General features: G+C 45.7%; 1 protein-coding gene across 1 annotated transcript in view; it reads left to right on the top strand.

The window, feature by feature from the left end:
• Positions 1 to 8: 8 nt before the first annotated feature.
• Positions 9 to 20454, top strand: part of OGFOD3 (2-oxoglutarate and iron dependent oxygenase domain containing 3) — a 127145-nt gene continuing 106699 nt past the window's right edge. The window contains exons 1-3 of the mRNA XM_073311041.2: positions 9 to 193; positions 3968 to 4185; positions 18957 to 19032. Coding sequence (XP_073167142.1) covers positions 96 to 193; positions 3968 to 4185; positions 18957 to 19032 — 392 coding nt within the window. The 5' untranslated portion in view covers positions 9 to 95. The remainder of the gene's footprint in view (positions 194 to 3967; positions 4186 to 18956; positions 19033 to 20454) is intronic.

Below are 20454 nucleotides of genomic sequence, written 5' to 3'. Positions count from 1 at the left end.
CCAGCCTCAGCAGTGGCTGCTTGAGCGCATCGCTCCGGTCTCCTCGTGCGGGCGGTTAGTCCGGGGCTCCGGGTAGCGACAGCGCCCGCAGCGCGATGGCTCCGCAGAGGCGGGCGGGGCCCAAGGCTGCCGAGATCGGCGGGGGCTGCGCGGGGACCTGTGCGGACAGGGGGGAGCGGAGGCGCCTCAGCAGGTACCTGCCGGCGAGGGGGTGTGGGGGCCCGGCTGTTTCCCCGCAAGGGGGCGGATCCTGCTGGGCCGGGGCCGGGCGCCGTCCCCTCAGCCCCGGGATTCGCCCCGATGCCCGTTCGCGCCGCTCGCTGCGTGGCTGGGGCTCCGCGCCCCGCCCCCACTTGCCCCGGGCGGGATGCGGGAGCCCGATCACGGGAAGGGCCCGGGCAGGAGGGAGCCGCGAGGGATGAAGGCTCCCGGCACTCGCCGCCTGGCTGCTCCGCCAGCAGGACCCAGGCCCCGCGCTGCCTGGCGGCTCTGCAGGGGGCTGCTGTGCGGGGCGCCGCGTCCCCGGCGGCGGAGATGCGGCATTAAAACAGCCCCATCCCGCTGCTTGTCCCCTTGGGGAGCTGGCACCATTGCGAAGGGAGCTGCCCATCCTGGCACGTTGGGGTCCCCATCAGCAGAGTGCCCGAGCGCCACGCAGCCTCCCACTCCCCAGTGCCTGGCTCCTCCGCACACCCCGGGGAGCTGGGGATGGGGACCCGAGGCACAGAGAGGCCAAGTGACTTCCCACCATTACACAGGGTGAGCAGGGCTTTGAAGCTGTGTCCCAGGCTTGCATCCTGCAGACCTAATCACCCTACCTCGTGGGTGAAAGTCCATGAGGCAGTCTTTCTCTTAAGAGCCCCGCTGGGAAAAGATTGGGGAGCCCAGATCTAAGCCATGCTGTGGTCATGAAGGCTGTACAGGTGTTCAGAATACCGGTAATACTACCCCGAATCTTCATGATAGCTGAAATTTATTCCTGTATCCAAAATTGTTGGCAAAACTAAAAGTTGATTGTATGAAACTTGACCTTTGTGAAGGGTTTGGATGGTTCATTGAGACTTTACCTAATGTTTGTTACCTGTAGTAAGCTTTGCAAGAGAAGTACTGTTCCCCAAATAACAGGTCAGGAACAGGCAGCACCCCATCCATTGGATATTTGTACCTGTTTTTATTAGGTTTCAGAGTACCAGCCGTTTTAGTCTGTGTATCTGCAAAAAGAAAAGGAGTACTTGTGGCACCTTAGAGACTAACAAATTTATTTGAGCATAAGCTTTCGTGATCTACAGCTCACTTCATCAGATGCATGTAGTGGAAAATACAGTGGGGAGATTTTATATACACTGAGAACATGAAACAGTGGGTGTTACCATACACACTGTAACAAGAGTGATCAGGTAAGGTGAGCTATTACCGGCGGGGGAGGGGTTGGCTTTTAGTGTTATGTATAGACAATAATGTTATGTACATGCTATTCCATTCAAAACACTGTTGCATAGTTAAATGTGCAAATAAGCAAATACCATCGTGACATATGTCATAATTGACTTATGAGGAGAGACTGAGGGAGCTGGGATTGTTTAGCCTGCAGAAGAGAAGAATGAGGGGGGATTTGATAGCTGCTTTCAACTACCTGAAAGGGGGTTCCAAAGAGGATGGCTCTAGACTGTTCTCAATGGTAGCAGATGACAGAACGAGGAGTAATGGTCTCAAGTTGTAGTGGGGGAGGTTTAGATTGGATATTAGGAAAAACTTTTTCACTAAGAGGGTGGTGAAACACTGGAATGTGTTACCTAGGGAAGTGGTGGAATCTCCTTCCTTAGAGGTTTTTAAGGTCAGGCTTGACAAAGCCCTGGCTGGGATGATTTAACTGGGAATTGGTCCTGCTTCGAGCAGGGGGTTGGACTAGATGACCTTCTGGGGTCCCTTCCAACCCTGATATTCTATGATTCTATGATAATGGCCAGACCTGAGTGGTGCTGTGACCCTGTTCAAGTATGGGTGTTGCAGTGCCAGTCGCTCAAATTTGTAGGGGGTGGGTGTAAGGGTTCATGGGCTAGGAGGGTCAGGCTGCTGGTGTGGGGGGGAATGCCTGAGAGGGGAAGAGAAGGTTCAAATGTGGGGGATATCTATGCCCCCTTACTTTAAATGGCACTCTGCTGTTCCTGCTTGGTTAGCAATAAAAACTAAGTGTCTAGGTAAAATGGGGGTGAGGCAGATCTGAAAGGAGGGAGCTGCTCCATTTTTTTCCTCCTGCATCTTAAATATATGTGTGTGTGTGGGGAAAAATACATTAAGTGGATTTATTTTCTTCTGGATTTTTTGTCTTCCTCTTGGCAAAGTCCCTGTTGGAAAGCCAAGTTCTGCCTATTAAGAGTAAGGTAAATTAATTGCCATTTTTAGAGTTTCATTGTGATTTAGAGAGGATTTAGGTTTGGAATCCTAAACCATTGGAATGCAGAGAGGATTAAAAAACAGCTGAGCTCCATTATTCTGGCTCTGCATTTTAGCAGGGCCTCCTGGTGGCTGTGATGGCAAATCCTGGTGCATGCCTGGGCAGTTTTGCAGGGGAAAGAGAACAAGTAATGCACCTGTTCTTTGGAAGCCAGAAAAAGGAATAAGAAGGACACTTTTATCTGTTTGTGCTGAGTTTCCTCCTTTAGCAGGGCTGAATCATGCAGCCCTTAGATGCGAGTAACTCCTGTCAAAGCAAGCGGGGAATTTTGCCTCTGCGAGGACTGCAGAATTGGGCCCTAAATCTGGCTAGTGGGGGCGTGCAACACTGCTGCTGGAATAAATGGCATTTATATTATATTGCAGGACATTTTTAAGTCCTTCCCACCTCTAAAGTTAACATACAACAGGCTTCAGGCGAGTGTTAGATCCTAAAGTCTTAAGGATCAGGGATGACAAAGCTCCATGTGCAGCTCTGAGCATCTACAATTTACAAGAGTTCTGGTAACTCCTGCTGGTTCCTCTGGAAACAGACCCTGATTGATGGAAATGATGGTGGTGGGGAGGGGTAGGGGAGACTTTAAAGTAATTATTTAAAAAAATCAGGAATGGATTTAAAACAAATAAGAAAAATTAATAATCCTTCCAAGTCTGGCGTGAGCCCAGATACTCGCATGTACTTATGTTAAGAATCTGCACCCTTATCACGAGGGCCCTACCAAATTCATGGTTCATTTTGGTCAATTTCACAATCATAGGCTTTAAAAAATCATAAATTTCATGATTTCAGCTATTTAAATCTGAAGTGTCACAGTGTTGCAATTGTAGGGGTCCTGACCCAAAAAGGAGTCCAGGGTGGTGGTGTTGTCACAGGGTTGCTATGGGGGTGGGGGTTGCGGTACTGCTACTCTTACTTTTGTGTTGCTGCTGGCAGCAGTGCTGTCTTCAGAGCTGGGCAGCTGAAGAGCAGCAGCTGCTGGCTGGGAGCCTAGGTCTGAAGGCAGAGCCGCCGCTATCAGCAGCACAGAAGTAAGGATGGCATGGCATGGTATGGTATGGTATTGCCACCCTTCTGCGCTGCTGCTACGGGAGGCGCTGACTTCAGAGCTGGGTGCCTGGCCAACAGCCGCTGCTCTCTGGCTGCCCAGCTCTGAAGGCAGTGCAGAAGTGAGGGTGGCAATACCATGACCCCCCCCAAAATAACTTCGTGATATCCCTCCACAACTCCCTTTTGGGTCAGGACCCCAAATTTGAGAAACACTGTTCTCCCCCTTGAAATCTGTATAGTATAGGGTAAAAGCACACAAAAGACCAGATTTCACGGTCCATGATGCATTTTTCATGGGTGTGAATTTGGTAGGGCCCTACTTATCACGGCTTGTTGATACAAGGCTGGGAATGTTCATCCAGCTGATGAGCTAGCTCCCAAGGTGATTCCTAATCACTGCAGCGCAGAAGGGTGTATAAGATTGTTACTTGTTTACACAGGGATTTATCTGTGTTCTGTTCTTAGTGTGAGGAAAAGCAGAGCCCACCAAGAATCACGGAGGAAGTGGCTGAAAGTCGCATTCCTAGTCTCCTCTGCTGTCCTCGTTAGCCTTTTGAGCTGGAGTTACTTGGTCAGCGAAGATGGGGTCGCCGAGGTTCTGGCTCATTTCAGCGAAAGTCTGCAGGACAGATTCATTGAGGTGCCCTGCTCCGAGGACTATGACAGCCATAAAAGATTTGAAGGTATTTGTACATGAGTGTCATGGGGTAGGGTAGTCCTCTGGTGCCACAGCAGGCTGGCCTCATTTCCACTGGAGTCCCTAATACCCACCTCTTCTCTCTGTAACATGTACCTCATCATAACTCACATGTTCCTTGACTTCCCAAATGCTCAAGTCTCTTATATCACTCCAGGATCTTCTGGTTCCAAAAGCACTTTGCTGTCTTTCCGTTCACCTTCCCCACCCCAAACTGCTTCATTAGGGCAGTGTGAAATTAAACTCCCTGCTAAATCAATTTCTCATTCCTTTTCCTGCTCTGCTGACTCCCCTGGTGGGAGTTTGTAAATACAATTCAGGGTGTATAATGGAACTAATTCTGGGTACTGCCTGCACTGTGAGCACATAGTAATCACACAGGCACCAACTTCTGATACAGGTTGTTTCCAGAATCATGTGCTTTAAGTACTGTAGTTAAGAACCAGTTTCCCCTGCAAGGTTGTCACTGATAATGAAAACGTAGCTTTGCTATTGTCACTGCCAAATGCAGTAGGCATGTGGGTTCTGTCTCTGGTTACACATCCCCTTCCAGGTAATAGGATCAGCTCTGGAGACTGCTTTCTCTCAACTAGCTACCTATTTCCCCATCCACTTATGGTTACTTTGGGTTCCTGGTGATGGAGCTTCTAGAGATAGTGAGATTTCCCTCTCCTCTGGGGTATGTGGTATATATAGCACAGTGACTTATGAGTTCTGGGATTCCTTGGGAAATGGGGAAAGTTCATACTGGAATCTCCCAGAGGGTAGGCTGTCTTCTGCTCAGGCTCTGAGTGGCACTCCCAGGATGTGTGAATAAGCTTTTGATCTCCCCTTAGGTGCCAATCTGGGCACTGTTGATCTGAAATGTAACCACTGTGGCAAGGTTAGATGATTCCTGTGACTCTCAAACTAAACATAATGCACGCTCAGGGGCTATGTAGTTCCCACAGCATCTGTTGCAGTGGAATTTTGGCATGGTTGGTGTGGCCCATTACACCTGCAGGTGCTGCTCTTTTTTGGATTTATTCCATCTCCCCAGGTTCAAAGAAAACACTATATTGTAGATCTCCACTGGAGGAGCTTGCTGGGTTGAGAAACTTCTTGGCTCTGGATATGTGAAAATACTTTCCTAATGCATAGATCTCATCACTAAAAGGGGCCATTATGATCATTTAGTCTGGCCTCCTGCATAATGCAGGGTAGAGAATTTAATGCAGTTATTTTTGCTTCAAGCCCAATAACTGTGAGTGAGCTGGACTCAAATTATTTTTATTCATCTGATTATTTTTTGCTGGCCAGCAATTCCTCTTCCCTTCCCCACCCCCCCAATCCACCTGTCAGAGGAGCTTCTCAGCCTGGGGGCTTAATCTGCCCTTGAGTTTGTATTTAATTCTGGTGTCTAGGTAATCTAGTCAGCTGTTACATTTAACCGTGAGGTAGAAAGAAAAATTGCCAGGGTTCTGCTTCCCCTCGCAGCACTGACCAGGACACTCCCTAGATACTCCTGCACTATGGACTAGTTCTGTACACATTTAGCGTTGTATTATGATTGAATTATTCAGCCCAGATGATGTCTTTATAGGTGCAGAGCCAATCACATAAAGGGAGAGTAGCTTTAGAACTACATTAGAGCCATTCTAAAACTGGGTAAAGCAAATCTTTCACTTTGTTTCTGGGCTATTAGATGCTATATCTCTCTTCACCTATAACACTTTATTTTTTTTTTACCTGTAAGTTGTTACTTTTTAAAAATCTGGCCCTATATGCTATGTTTTCAAGAAATCACCTGTGGTATCTGATGTTTTTCCAAACACCTGGTTTATTAACAAGATAATTCAATTTATGTTGTGATGTGTATTGAATTTTGTGGTTGGTCAGCTCTTGTCTTTTGCTTGGTCTCCACAAAGGGGTGATGTTGAGATGATTAAAGAAATATATTCCATGCTACACTGTGTCAAGGCCAGAAAGCTGCTGTCATTCCAAAGGTAGTTTGCAGGTAGCTTAGTGACTCAGAAAAAGGATGATTACATTTAGCCAGGTGTGCTGCCAAGTTGGATTCAGCTCCAGAGCTTTGAGTAGTTTGCTGGAAACTGTACTTTATACCTTAACTGTTTCATTCTGCTTCAGCCTAACATCTGCTCCTTTTGGCTGTTTGCCAGAAGTTGGGTCCTCCCTGCATCACTGTTTGATGCCTCAACAGCAGTATTTACAATGTTCCAATGGCTTTTATCTTTACACTCCTGTCCCGGCGGTCACCATCCTTCCAGCTCAGGAAAACTGGATGAGTTCCCTCTTGCAGCTCATCAGCATCATTTGTCTTAAGAGTTTGAGTGATGCAAGGGCATTTCCATCCATGTCCCTCCCCCTCTTCTCTAGGTTTAGCTGCTTGTTTCCAAAATGCTCCCAGCCCTTGCTGTTAAAAAAGGACACCGACTTGGTCAGGGGTATCTTCTGGGTCTTGATTTAAAAAAAAAAATAGTTTATTATTTTTTAAGAGGGTCATTAGGCAGCAAAATAGAATTATAAGTCCATCCAGAGCCAGCAGTAGCAGCATGTAAAATCCCCGAGCACAGAACTGTCAATTGTTATCATTTTTGAAGTGCAGATTCAGGGAAGAGTTAAGAAGATGAAGATTATTGCACTCTGGTGTTGAGTCTGGTTGCAGCCCTCTTGGGTTTCTCAGCCTGGCAGCATCCTGTGGAATCTTGACACAGTTTCTTGTAGAAGAACCCAAAGGTTCTTTTAATCCAATGTTGAGATATAGCAGAAGAACCATCAATAAAATTTCTCATTTGTTAAAGTGATCAGTTTTGATACTGTCTGAACTCTGATCATAGCCTAACAGCAATTGCAAACACTTAGCCTCCACTCAGAAGCCCAGACATGGAGCAAACCACTATTGCTAGCTCTTTATTTACATTAAAACTAGCCTGTTCCACCCTTTTTTTGTTTCATTACGGAACAAAATCTGACTGGTTCCGTTGTTCGTTACTTGTATGAGGCATTCACTTATTTGCCATTGCTTATCCAAAGCGCTCATACACACATCCAATGACCATTAAAAGTATATGGATATCGACCAGCAAGCCACTAGATGTTTTCTTAGATCTATTTAAAAGTTAGCATTTCTTATGGACTTAGCCAGTTAGGAGTTCTTTTGCACCAGACCCAAAAAAAGTGGCTCATAGTGCATAATAGTGAATTTGTCTTTGACACAATAAGTTAACTTTTCCAGGGTTGTAACCTCCCAAATTGTTTCAAACAGTCAGTTACAGATAGGGACTATACTTCCTCTTTCTGCCATAATGAGTGGAGAACACAAAGATGTAATCAGTTGTATCTGAGGGAGTAACCTGTATAGGTAACTACAACCTGGCTGTTTTTGAACTCCACCGCCGACAAGTGTTGCTTGAAGCATAGTCCAGAAAAGTGTATATCTTTCCTATGGGCTGTATACAGTGTCTCTGCATTGCTCCTTGGCTATTTGAAAGAGAGACAATGAAGTAGGTATTGGTCTTGATGGGATTTTGGAGAAATGGCACAGGGAAAGCTGGAGGTATTTGGAGGTAAACATGGAGAGTGTGGAGTTGCTGTCCATAAATCAGAGGTGCTGGTTCTGAAAAATGAGTCTACTGTGTTTTTTCACTCTGTCTTAAAATGCAAAAGCAGAGTGGTGGCTATAATTTCACTCCTTAGCTTTTGCTTTAAATTATGTTTTTATTTATTATTGGAGCCAAAGCTTAAGGAAACTGTTGCTATTAAATATTTGAGGCTGTATTTCATGAAGTATATACAAATAACATAATGGTCTGTCATCTGCTGTCATCATTGGCTACAAATGTGCTGAATATCGCTGCCTTTAACAATGATTTAAGTTCTTGCAAACAAGTAAATATTTTATGCCGACTTTCCAAAGTTCACCTAAAATCCATGTAAAGATTCAAATAAAGTTGAACATTCAGATGCTGGCCTAGGTTTCTGTTAATGTAGTTTCTGCATCCAGACTAGTACACCATAGCTTGGAGTTTTCAGCGCTTGCGGTGGTAATCCCTGCATCCAGTGTGACAACAATAGGAAACTCACAAGAAGGCCTCCGGCACTGGATTTTGAGCCATTATAATGGGTTTTAAAGCATTGTGCTTCCAGCCTGCTTCAATTGATATTGTAATTGGCATCACACAGCTTAGAGTTTATTCCTGACCATTCAATGGTAGTGAAGATCCCTCATACGGAAGTTCAGAGCATTGATTGTCAGAGGATGAGCTCCTGGCTTTCTGTATTTAGGGAAGAAGATGTGGTGCATCATGATCATAGGAATTATGGTCTGCATTCTAAATTATACATGCAATCCTCTCTTATACTGCCTCCTCAAAGTGTGCTTTTCACTCTAAAGTTATGGTGGTGGTCATGGTTCTACTGATAAACCATCTGTGTGGATTGCTTTCTGTGTTGTAATGGTACTTCTCCCTGTCAGTGATGAAGCAGGTCCAGGTCGTAACTTCAATGTGACATCATCCAGAGGTTAGAGGAGAGGATACAGAAAGGCAGACGGGAAGTGTGTGACCAGTAGTATCAGAAGAGCCAGCAACTAGGCTGCAAGTATTGTTACAGGAATCAGAGTAACAGCTGTGTTAGTCTGTATTCGCAAAAAGAAAAGGAGGACTTGTGGCACCTTAGACTAACCAATTTATTTGAGCATAAGCTTTCGTGAGCTACAGCTCACTTCATCAGATGCATACTGTCCACAGTATGCATCTGATGAAGTGAGCTGTAGCTCACGAAAGCTTATGCTCAAATAAATTAGTTAGTCTCTAAGGTGCCACAAGTCCTCCTTTTCTTGTTACAGGAATGTCATCCTAGCCATCTTTCCCTCTTGCTATGTTGCTCTGAGATGGGTTGCATCAGTTGAACTTTGTGATGAATGACCTTCTTGCTCCTGGGAGAATTCCCCAGTACCCACAACCTCTTCACTGAATGGTGCCCAGGCACGTAGCTTTTCAGATAAAAAGTAAGGTGTAGGAGGTCTGACTAACTGTATGGTGTTAAGTACATTCTATCTTCCTCCAACATGCCGAATAGGTTGTGTGATTGCCGTGTCTCTCTGACTTTTTGAGTATTTTGATATGTTCTTCTTGATCCATGTCAGAGAGAACATGCAGCTTGCAGTTTTAAAGCTGTGATGCTGATAGTATGTCACTGAATGTCTTTGTATCAACTGGATGCAATATCTCTAGTGATACTTGAAACCCTGTGAAACTATTCCCCCATTTCTAATTTCATTGTGAAGGTGAAACCAGCTTTCTATGAAAATTTTCTCTAGGAAAACTAACAGAAGTAAAGGAATTTGGTTAGAATAAAGAACAGAAACTGGAGGAGGGGAGGGCGAGGTAGAAGTTGAAAATATCAGTATATTTTAAAATCTGTCTTTAAGTGTTACCATTTACAGTGCATCTGTGTCCAGAAGTGGGACCTTTCTAATTGATAAAATAATCTTCAAACAAACCAGCTCCACCCTCTGTTCCTGCCTACATTTACATCTTGTGTTCATCTCTTACTGTCAGGGCCTAGCTGATTGACTTACTCCTAAAATATCTTTATATTGCTTACATCCAAGCTTGTAAATCTTTGTTACCTTCAGAATACCTTCTGCATCCAGCTCTGTCTTGATCACTCCTTTGTCAAGGCTCTTATTCATGTCGTCATCTCCTATTCTGTGGTTTTGCTAAATCCTGATTCACCAACTTCTGTCTCTCTGTTTCTCGAATCTCAACTCCTCTTACCTGCAGATTGTTTTCGTTGCTCCTCCAGTACCAGACTAATTCTCTCCATGGTAGGTGGAAGGTCTCCCCGCCTCCCCTCGCCCTCAGGCAGTTTTTGCCATCTGGAAAAGCCTCCCAGCTCTTCTGTGATCAGTTGTCCTCCAGACTCTCTTTAAAATCCCAACTCAAGATCCATCTTTTCCCCTTGGCCTATGGCTTTCAATCCTGTTCTCTAGTGAAACAATCAAGTTCTACTTCCTGAATTTCTAGGCTTCATGCTCAGTCAATCTTCCTGTGGCTTCTATTTCCTTCACCACTGGTGTATTGGAGCTACAGTTACCACTTGGAACATCTATTATACAAGAGAAAAAAAAGGAGTACTTGTGACACCTTAGAGACTAACAAATTTATTTGAGCATAAGCTTTCGTAAGCTACGGCTCACTTCATGGGATGCATTTGTTAGTCTCTAAGGTGCCACAAGTACTCCTTTTCTTTTTGCGAATACAGACTAACATGGCTGCTACTCTGAAACCTGATATTATCCAAGGTATTATTGGTGGTAATTGTTGCAAAAAGATTCAGTGACGGTTCTGTGTGGTTCAGCCTGTTAAAAATAAAGTGCCTGGTAGTTTACACTAACAGTTCTGGGAACCAAAATTCAGTCCCTTTTTAGCTGCCTCTTAAAAACACAGCAACATAGAATTCTTGTGTCTTTTGGCGCTGGGCAGACAAAAATCTTGTCAAAAGGGTTTTGGTTTACAGGTTTGTTACAAATTGAGGCTGTAGGGCACCCACTCAGACCTGATGTGATAAAATCATGAGAGTTGGAAATATACAAGTCTCGCAGTATTTGGTGTTCTGAAAGTCCTCAGCTCCTGGAGTCAAGTGACTGTGTGAAAATTTCAGCATTTTTTAAAGAAAAAAGGTAAGTTTGTAGTCTTCCTGATTTCAGGGAAAATCTTGAAAACTTGCCTCAATGTATTTCTTTAAAAAACAAAAACAAAAACTGGCAATTATTTGGGGCCTGAGTTATGATTTTTGAATGCCTGTGATTGGCATTACTACTGAGTACTCTTTATGACCTGCTCGGTCCTAGTAGTTGATATTGAACATTCTCTTCTGATCCAAAACACTGTAATTTCCGCTTAGTGATAGTCTTGGATCCTGTTTTTCTCCCTGTTAACCTATGGGGGTAATGGGAGAAAACTGATGCAGACCATTCCTTTGGTGTAGTAGCTAAGCACGGTCTTTGATACATTCCTGCTGCAGTGCAAGGTTCTTTGCTGGCATTGCATTATGAGCAGTGCAAAGTAGCACACTGACCGTCCTTATAGTCTAATTCCCCTGACACTTCCCAAATAATTGATTATTTGCTTCTTGGAGTATGAATTGTCCAGCAGATTTTGGTGATATATTGTTGAATACTCATGGAGCACACTATTAATCATTCTGGTTTGTAATCCGGTCAGATGTTCTTTCACAGGGATTTGTTACTGGGCCCGTCTGCTTAATTTTTACTCTTATTGATTTAGAGGAAAAAAAATCTTTTTTTGGACAATGCAGAGAGAGATGGTTGATGAGGGTAAGCAGGAAGTACTGAGCCATGAGGATGATGTTTGTTCGGGGAAAAACAGGTCTGTGATTGATCTGATTGATCGTTGGAGAGAGCAAACTGTGTGTGTGAGTGAGGGGAAGAAACAGTGTGTGTATACATGCAATCTACTATTCAGGGCTTCAGGTGCCTCTGACAGATATTTGAAACAAATCATAAAACCAGCAGCCTCCTCTTATCCCCAAACAAGAATATAGTAATAAAAAATTAACAATTGGAGGAAAACAATAGCCCACCCTGCCCACCAATCGCATCCCTCCTTGCTTCTTTCTCTCCCCTAAGCCTTGGAGAAACGGCTGGACTTTGGAACAGGGCCAGAAGGCTGACAGATATAGCTATTTCTCACCAAGGTGAGGAGAGGAGTTTTGTAATGCCTTTTTGCTGTGCCAGTCGCCTCTCATTCCCATTGCCTTGTGGTCATCTGTTCTTGCTTGCTGCTGTTCACAGTTTGCCTGATGTTGTTGGATTGCATAGATGCATTAACTGATTTTTTAGAAGTGCCTTTCCTCTCCCCCCCCAATCTCCTCCCCTCCCCCCGCGCTTTTTTGTGCTCTGGTGAGTAAATAATCGTCTGAGAGAACTCTGTTGACAAGCAGTAAGCATACTGGCAGATGTCAGCAAATATGTGGATCTAGGCTTTTCTATTGCTTTATAATTACCCTCCCTGCCCCTGCAAAAAAAAAAAAAAAAATCTATAAAATGCCAAGTCTCAAGGACTCTGTGGCTTACAGTACATTTTAGTTGTTATTCCTGCCCTGAAGCAACCCTGAATTGGACATCTGTGATTCCTCAAGGACTACTAGATAAAGAGTGTACAAGATTTGTAGTGCTGGCTTCTCTTTTTAATTTTTATATTATTGCTGTATTCTGCAGAAGTGGATTTTAAAGGTTATTTGCCATGTAATTTGAAGCTGTATCCCCATGGTCTCCTATCTTCTGTGTCTCACATAGCAGCAAAGGGCAATTACTTGAATAATTGGTTCACATGCACGCAGTATAAAATTGCAGAGCTGATGGAGTCTTCAATGTCCCAGTTATACCCTTTCTGGTGCTTTTTCAGGCAATGGAGATGCCATCTTGGACAGTTACTCTTATAAATGCAATTAGGGCACCTAATGCCTGGGAGTTATGCATCCTGCCTCTTCTCCATGGTTCTATTGTTGAGTCTGTCTTTCTCTCCCTACCCTTCATTGCTTGCCTGCTGACGTTCTGCCACACTTCCATGCAGCTGGGAGGGAAGGGGTGGTTAGTATCATCTTGCATTATCATTTCATGAGCTGGCTTCTTAGATCACAAAGAATATTTAGAACTCTTTACCACCAAGATCTTTGCACGGGGTTGACTGCAGGCTTGCTTAAGGTCAGTCCTGAAGCTGGATCTCTTAAATGGTGTTGCAAGATTCAGCTGGTATGCACTCCATCTTAATATAGTTCACTTCCACAGCCCTGTGTGGCAGTCGTCATTCTTCCAGAAGAGTTGGACTGGTGGGCCCTCCCTTTACTTGCACGGGGCTAGTTTGCTCCCCATGGCAATCCAGTCCCTGGCCTTTCTGTTGAGACTGCGAACTACTTAAATTGTAAACTCCTTGGGGCGGGACCATCTTTTTGTTCTGCGTTTGTACAGTGGGGTCCTGGTCCATCCTCCTAGGCGTAGGATAATACAAATAATAATTTCTACGGCGCTAATTGTGGTGGTATGTTGTGATTTGGGATGGTCATCGACTAGAAACTACACTGAAATGACAAACCCATTGCACATAGGTCATTGGATAGTAAATTGTTTCAGACCAAGGCTGGATTTGAACTGTTGACATGAGATGAAAGGCTTTGTGTAGAACTGCCAGACCCTGAATTATCTTGTATTCTTTGACCCTGCTTGCCTGTGGGCTGAAATGCTGCATGTGGGGCCAGGTCAGCCAATATCTTTCTGCATTCCAAGGACGATTATGCAAGCGGTAATCTTTACCTTCTTTAATTCTGCCCTTGGGAAGAAGTGAGAAGTCATTATATGTTTCCCACTTCTTATTTCATGCATACAGGGATGAAGTACAGTGTTTCTGATACAGTTATACCTGACACATACCATTCTAAACAAAGGCTAACTTCTCTGACAAGAAGTTTTAATCTCAGGGTATAAGTTTTAATCTCAGGGTATGTCTACACTACGAAATTAGGTCGAATTTATAGAACTCGGTTTTTTAGAAATTGTTTTTATATAGTCGATTGTGTGTGTCCCCACATAAAATGCTCTAAGTGCATTAACTCGGCGGAGTGCTTCCACAGTACCGAGGCTAGAGTCGACTTCCGGAGTGTTGCACTGTGGGTAGCTATCCCACAGTTCCCGCAGTCTCTCCTGCCCATTGGAATTCTGGGTTGAGATCCCAGTGCTTGATGGGGCTAAAACATTGTTGCGGGTGCTTCTGGGTACATATTGTCAGGCCCCCGTTCCCTCCCTCCCTCTGTGAAAGCAGCAGCAGACAATCGTTTCGCGCCTTTTTTTTTGAGTTACCTGTGCAGACACCATACCATGGCAAGCATGGAGCCCGCTCAGGTAACCGTCACCGTATGTCTCCTGGGTGCTGGCAGACATGGTACTGCATTGCTACACAGCAGCAGCAACCCATTGTTTTGTGGCAGCAGATGGTACAGTAGGACTGGTAGCTGTCATCGTCATGTCCGAGGTGCTCCTGGTCGCCTCTGTGAGATCGATCAGGAGCGCCTGGGCAGACATGGGCGCAGGGACTAAATTTGGAGTGACTTGACCAGGTCATTCTCTTTAGTCCTGCAGTCAGTCCTATTGAACCATCTTATGGTGAGCAGGCAGGTGATACGGATTGCTAGCAGTCCTATTGTACAGTCTTCTGCCGGGCAGGCAAGAGATGAGAATGGCTAGCAGTCCTATTGTACCATCTTCTGCCGAGCAACCATGAGATGTGGATGGCTTGCAGTCCTTCTGCACCATCTGCTGCCAGCCAAAGATGTAAAAGATAGATGGAGTGGATCAAAACAAGAAATAGACCAGATTTGTTTTGTACTCATTTGCTTCCCCCCCTCCACCCCCTCCCCCGGTCTAGGGGACTCATTCCTCTGGGTCACACTGCAGTCACTCACAGAGAAGGTGCAGCGAGGTAAATCTAGCCATGTATCAATCAGAGGCCAGACCAACCTGCTTGTTCCAATAAGAACAATTACTTACGTGCACCATTTCTTATTGGAACCATCCGTGAAGTCCTGCCTGAAATACTCCTTGATGTAAATCCACCCCCTTTATTGATTTTAATTCCCTGTAAGCCAACCCTGTAAGCCATGTCGTCAGTCGCCCCTCCCTCCATCAGAGCAATGGCAGACAATCGTTCCGCGCCTTTTTTCTGTGCGGACGCCATACCAAGGCAAGCATGGAGGCCACTCAGCTCACTTTGGCAATTAGGAGCACATTAAACACCACACGCATTATCCAGCAGTATATGCAGCACCAGAACCTGGCAGAGCGATACCGGGCGAGGAGGTGACGTCAGCGTGGTCACGTGAGTGATCAGGACATGGACACAGATTTCTCTGAAAGCATGGGCCCTGCCAATGCATGCATCATGGTGCTAATGGAGCAGGTTTATGCTGTGGAACGCCGATTCTGGGCTCAGGAAACAAGCACAGACTGGTGGGACCACATAGTGTTGCAGGTCTGGGATGATTCCCAATGGCTGCGAAACTTTCGCATGCGTAAGGGCACTTTCATGGAACTTTGTGACTTGTTTTCCCCTGCCCTGAAGCGCATGAATGCGCAAGATGAGAGCAGCCCTCACAGTTGAGAAGCGAGTGGCGATAGCCCTGTGGAAGCTTGCAACGCCAGACAGCTACCGGTCAGTTGGGAATCAATTTGGAGTGGGCAAATCTACTGTGGGGGCTGCTGTGATGCAAGTAGCCCACGCAATCAAAGATCTGCTGATATCAAGGGTAGTGACCCTGGGAAACGTGCAGGTCATAGTGGATGGCTTTGCTGCAATGGGATTCCCTAACTGTGGTGGGGCCATAGACGGAACCCATATCCCTATCTTGGCACCGGAGCACCAAGCCTGTGAGTACGTAAACCGCAAGGGGTACTTTCAGTAGTGCTGCAAGCTTTGGTGGATCACAAGGGACGCTTCACCAACATCAACGTGGGATGGCCGGGAAAGGTCCATGATGCTCGCATCTTCAGGAACTCTGGTCTGTTTCAAAAGCTGCAGGAAGGAACTTTATTCCCAGACCAGAAAATAACTGTTGGGGATGTTGAAATGCCTATAGTTATCCTTGGGGACCCAGCCTACCCCTTAATGCCATGGCTCATGAAGCCGTACACAGGCAGCCTGGACAGTAGTCGGGAGCTGTTCCACTACAGGCTGAGCAAGTTCAGAATGGTGGTAGAATGTGCATTTGGACGTTTAAAGGCGCGCTGGCGCAGTTTACTGACTCGCTTAGACCTCAGCGAAACCAATATTCCCACTGTTATTACTGCTTGCTGTGTGCTCCACAATATCTGTGAGAGTAAGGGGGAGACATTTATGGCGGGGTGGGAGGTTGAGGCAAATCGCCTGGCTGCTGGTTACGCGCAGCCAGACACCAGGGCGGTTAGAAGAGTACAGGAGGGCACGGTACGCATCAGAGAAGCTTTGGAAAACCAGTTTTTCATGACTGGCCAGGCTACGGTGTGAAAGTTCTGTTTGTTTCTCTTTGATGAAAGCCCCCGCCCCTTGGTTCACTCTACTTCCCTGTAAGCTAACCACCTTCCCCTCCTCCCTTCGATCACCGCTTGCAGAGTCAATAAAGTCATTGTTGCTTCACATTCATGCATTCTTTATTCATTCATCACACAAATAGGGGGATGACTACCAAGGTAGCCCAGGACGGGTGGTGGAAGAGGGAAGGAAAATGCCACACAGCACTTTAAAAGTTTAAAACTTTAAAATTTATTGAATGCCAGCCTTCTGTTGCTTGGGCAATCCTCTGGAGTGGAGTGGCTGGGTGGCCGGAGGCCCCCCCCCACCGCATTCTTGGGCGTCTGGGTGTGGAGGCTATGGAACTTGGGGAGGAGGGCGGTTGGTTACAGAGGGGCAGCAGTGGCAGTCTGTGCTCCAGCTGCCTTTGCTGCAGCTCAGCCATACACTGGAGCATATTGGTTTGATCCTCCAGCAGCCTCAGCATTGAATCCTGCCTCCTCTCATCATGCTGCCGCCACATTTGAGCTTCAGCCCTCTCTTCAGCCCACCACCTCTCGTCCCGGTCATTTTGTGCTTTCCTGCACTCTGACATTATTTGCCTCCACGCATTCGTCTGTGCTCTGTCAGTGTGGGAGGACAGCATGAGCTCAGAGAACATTTCATCACAAGTGCTTTTTTTTTTCTTTCTAATCTTCACTAGCCTCTGGGAAGGAGAAGATCCTGTGATCATTGAAACACATACAGCTGGGGGAGAAAAAAAAGGGACAGCAGTATTTAAAAAGACACATTTTATAAAACAGTGGCTACACTCTTTCAGGGTAAACCTTGCTGTTAACATTACATACATAGCACATGTGCTTTCGTTACAAGGTCTCATTTTGCCCCCCCCCACCGCGTGGCTACCCCCTCAACCTTCCCCCTTCCCCGTGGCTAACAGCAGGGAACATTTCTGTTCAGCCACAGGCAAACAGCCGAGCAGGAACTGGCACCTCTGAGTGTCCCCTGAAGAAAAGCACCCTATTTCAACCAGGTGACCATGAATGATATCTCACTCTCCTGAGGATAACACAGAGAGATAAAGAACGGATGTTGTTTGAACGCCAGCAAACATACACTGCAGTGCTTTGTTGTACAGTGATTCCCGAGTACGTGTTACTGGCCTGGAGTGGTAAAGTGTCCTACCATGGAGGACACAATAAGGTTTCCTTCCTTTTGCAAAGGCTTTGGGAGTACATCCAGGAGAGCCACGAATGCCAGGGCAAATTAATCCTTTCACATGCTTACTTTTAAACCATGTATAGTATTTTAAAAGGCACACTGACCGGAGGTCCCTTCTCCGCCTGCCGGGTTCAGGAGGCAGCCTTGGGTGGGTTCGGGGGGTACTGTCTCCAGGTCCAGGGTGAGAAACAGTTCCTGGCTGTCGGGAAAACCGGTTTCTCCGCTTGCTTGCTGAGAGCTGTCTACAACCTCCTCCTCCTCCTCATCTTCTTCGTCCCCAAAACCTGTTTCTGTGTTGCCTCCATCTCCATTGAAGGAGTCAAACAACGCGGCTGGGGTAGTGGTGGCTGAACCCCCTAAAATGGCATGCAGCTCATCATAGAAGCGGCATGTTTGGGGCTCTGACCCGGAGTGGCTGTTCGCCTCTCTGGTTTTCTGGTAGGCTTGCCTCAGCTCCTTAAGTTTCACACGGCACTGCTTCGGGTCCCTGTTATGGCCTCTGTCCTTCATGCCCTGGGAGATTTTGACAAAGGTTTTGGCATTTCGAAAACTGGAACGGAGTTCTGATAGCACGGATTCCTCTCCCCATACAGCGATCAGATCCCGCACCTCCCATTCAGTCCATGCTGGAGCTCTTTTGCGATTCTGGGACTCCATCATGGTCACCTCTGCTGATGAGCTCTGCATGGTCACCTGCAGCTTGCCACGCTGGCCAAACAGGAAATGAGATTCAAAAGTTCGTGGTTCTTTTCCTGTCTACCTGGCCAGTGCATCTGAGTTGAGAGTGCTATCCAGAGCGGTCACAATGGAGCACTCTGGGATAGCTCCCGGAGGCCAATACCGTCGAATTGTGTCCACAGTACCCCAAATTCGAGCCGGCAAGGCTGATTTAAGCGCTAATCCACTTGTCAGGGGTGGAGTAAGGAAATCGATTTTAAGAGCCCTTTAAGTTGGAAAAAAAGGGCTTCATCGTGTGGACGGATGCAGGTTTACATTGATTTAATGCTGCTAAATTCGACCTAAAATCCTAATGTAGACCAGGGCTCAGACTGCACTGAGTCTGTTTATTTTGATAGATTAGTAAAGGGATATAAGTCAATGTGTAAGCCTTTATTTTTAACAAGCTTGTTTTTACAGAAATCTAGGAGCAAAATAAATGTTTCCAGGAATTGTTTTCATGTTAATTGTAATAGTTTATTTTTAAGGGCATGGCATTCCCTTGCATTGTATTTAACCCAAACATTTTGCTCATGTATGAGAACTAGGACTCAAAATGAAATGTAAATTTGGTTTGGTTTTAGTTTTCATGATATAAGGTAGGTGGTAGTAATCAGATCAAGAAATCTGTTTTCAAAATATTTTTATCCTGTCAAATTTTTTCTTTCAAGGAGAACAGAAATTGGAAGGTGGGATATTGAGATTCAGTGTGTGCTTCTTTGTAATGTAGTCTTTGCCTTTTATTGTCCATCTCCAGGGTGTACTCCTAGAAAGTGTGGAAGAGGCATAACAGACGCAGTAATCACCAGGGAGGAAGCTGAAAGAATCCGTAGGTAATTTTTCTTTTAGCCTTAAAAAATTACCTTAGTCGCGTTGGACTAGAGGCAAGTGGGATTACACTGGAAGTGTTTACAGCATGTCATTGGTGCAAAGGCTATTAGCTGAGGATGAAGGCTAACAGTTCAGGGTGCTAAAATCTTTTCCAAAGTCTTTTCTATTTTGACGGGACTCTGGGAGTCTCTGGGACTGATGCATCGGTTGAAGACTCTGGCCCAGGGAGGAATATGGGTGCTGTCTGGAGTGAATTAGAGATGTTCATTTGCTCCATGGTTCCTGATCAGACTTTCCCTCCATTTTTTGTAACCCATCTCCTTTCTGTGCATACTAGTAGCTATGAACTGCTGTGAGCTATGAGCTAGAGCTAACAAAATGCAGTAAGGCAGATGGTTTCTTCTATGACGCCAATGTGCGGTGCTCTGGTCAAGTGCTAAGAGATGCTTCAACTTGACACAGCTAGGCAGGTGAACAGCCTAATTGAATACCAACTGCTTTCAGTAACCAAACACTAGGGGCTGTCTGAGTGATGTGGTCTGTATTATAAACTATGGGTTGACTGAGAACACTGCTTCTAAGGCTATGTCAACACTAGCACTTTTGTTAGTAAAACATTTGTAGGTCAGGGGTGTGAAAAAAAACACTCCCTCCCTCCCCCACCCCCCATCTGACGTAAGTTTCACGGACAGAAGTGCTGGTGTGGACAGTGTTACGTCGGTGGGAGACTCTCTCCTGCTGACGTAGCTACTGCTGCTTGTTGGGGGCAGTTTAACTATGCCGGCAAAGAGAGCTCTCTCCCACCAGCATAGAGCAGCTTCTTGGGAGACCGTACAGCGGCACAGCTGTAGCGGTACAGCTGTGCTGCTGTAAGGTCTGTAGTGTAGACGTAGCTTTTAGACTCCCAGCCCCATGCGGATGCGCGATTAGTATCGATCCTAGTCCTCACATATTGTAATGGCTTGTTCAACAGCCGAGTCAAAGGTCCATCCCTTTCAAATTTTGGTCTCTTGTTTTTGATACTCCAGTATAATGTAGAGATTTTGTATTATTGTTCTTAGAATCGAAATGTAGGCCTCTTCACATTAGTCCTGTTTGGCAGGATATCTTTGGAAGCCAGGTTTTAAAAAATTTTTTATAAGCGTCTTTGGGATTCCCTCAAGAGGGCTGAGAATGCCCCCCATTGCAGCCACCTTCTTGCAAGCAAGTGTTCTACCCTTCTTGGTGTCATGGGTTTATTTGCCTGCTTGTGACTTGTAACTGCAAGACCATAAGGATTTCAAGCAAATGACAACTCTCTTCACTAATGCACATTACATATGTTGTGTTGGCTAATATTTATCCGACAGCTGTACATTGTAAATTATATTGTTAAGGACAAAGAGGTCTTGCTGTAGTTCTAATTTGAGACTGTTGTTTCACCC

Source organism: Lepidochelys kempii, chromosome 14 (assembly GCF_965140285.1).
Source record: "Lepidochelys kempii isolate rLepKem1 chromosome 14, rLepKem1.hap1, whole genome shotgun sequence".
NCBI lineage: Eukaryota > Metazoa > Chordata > Testudines > Cheloniidae > Lepidochelys > Lepidochelys kempii.
Note: the sequence above shows the minus strand (reverse complement) of the source record. Positions and strands in the feature narration are given on the sequence as shown.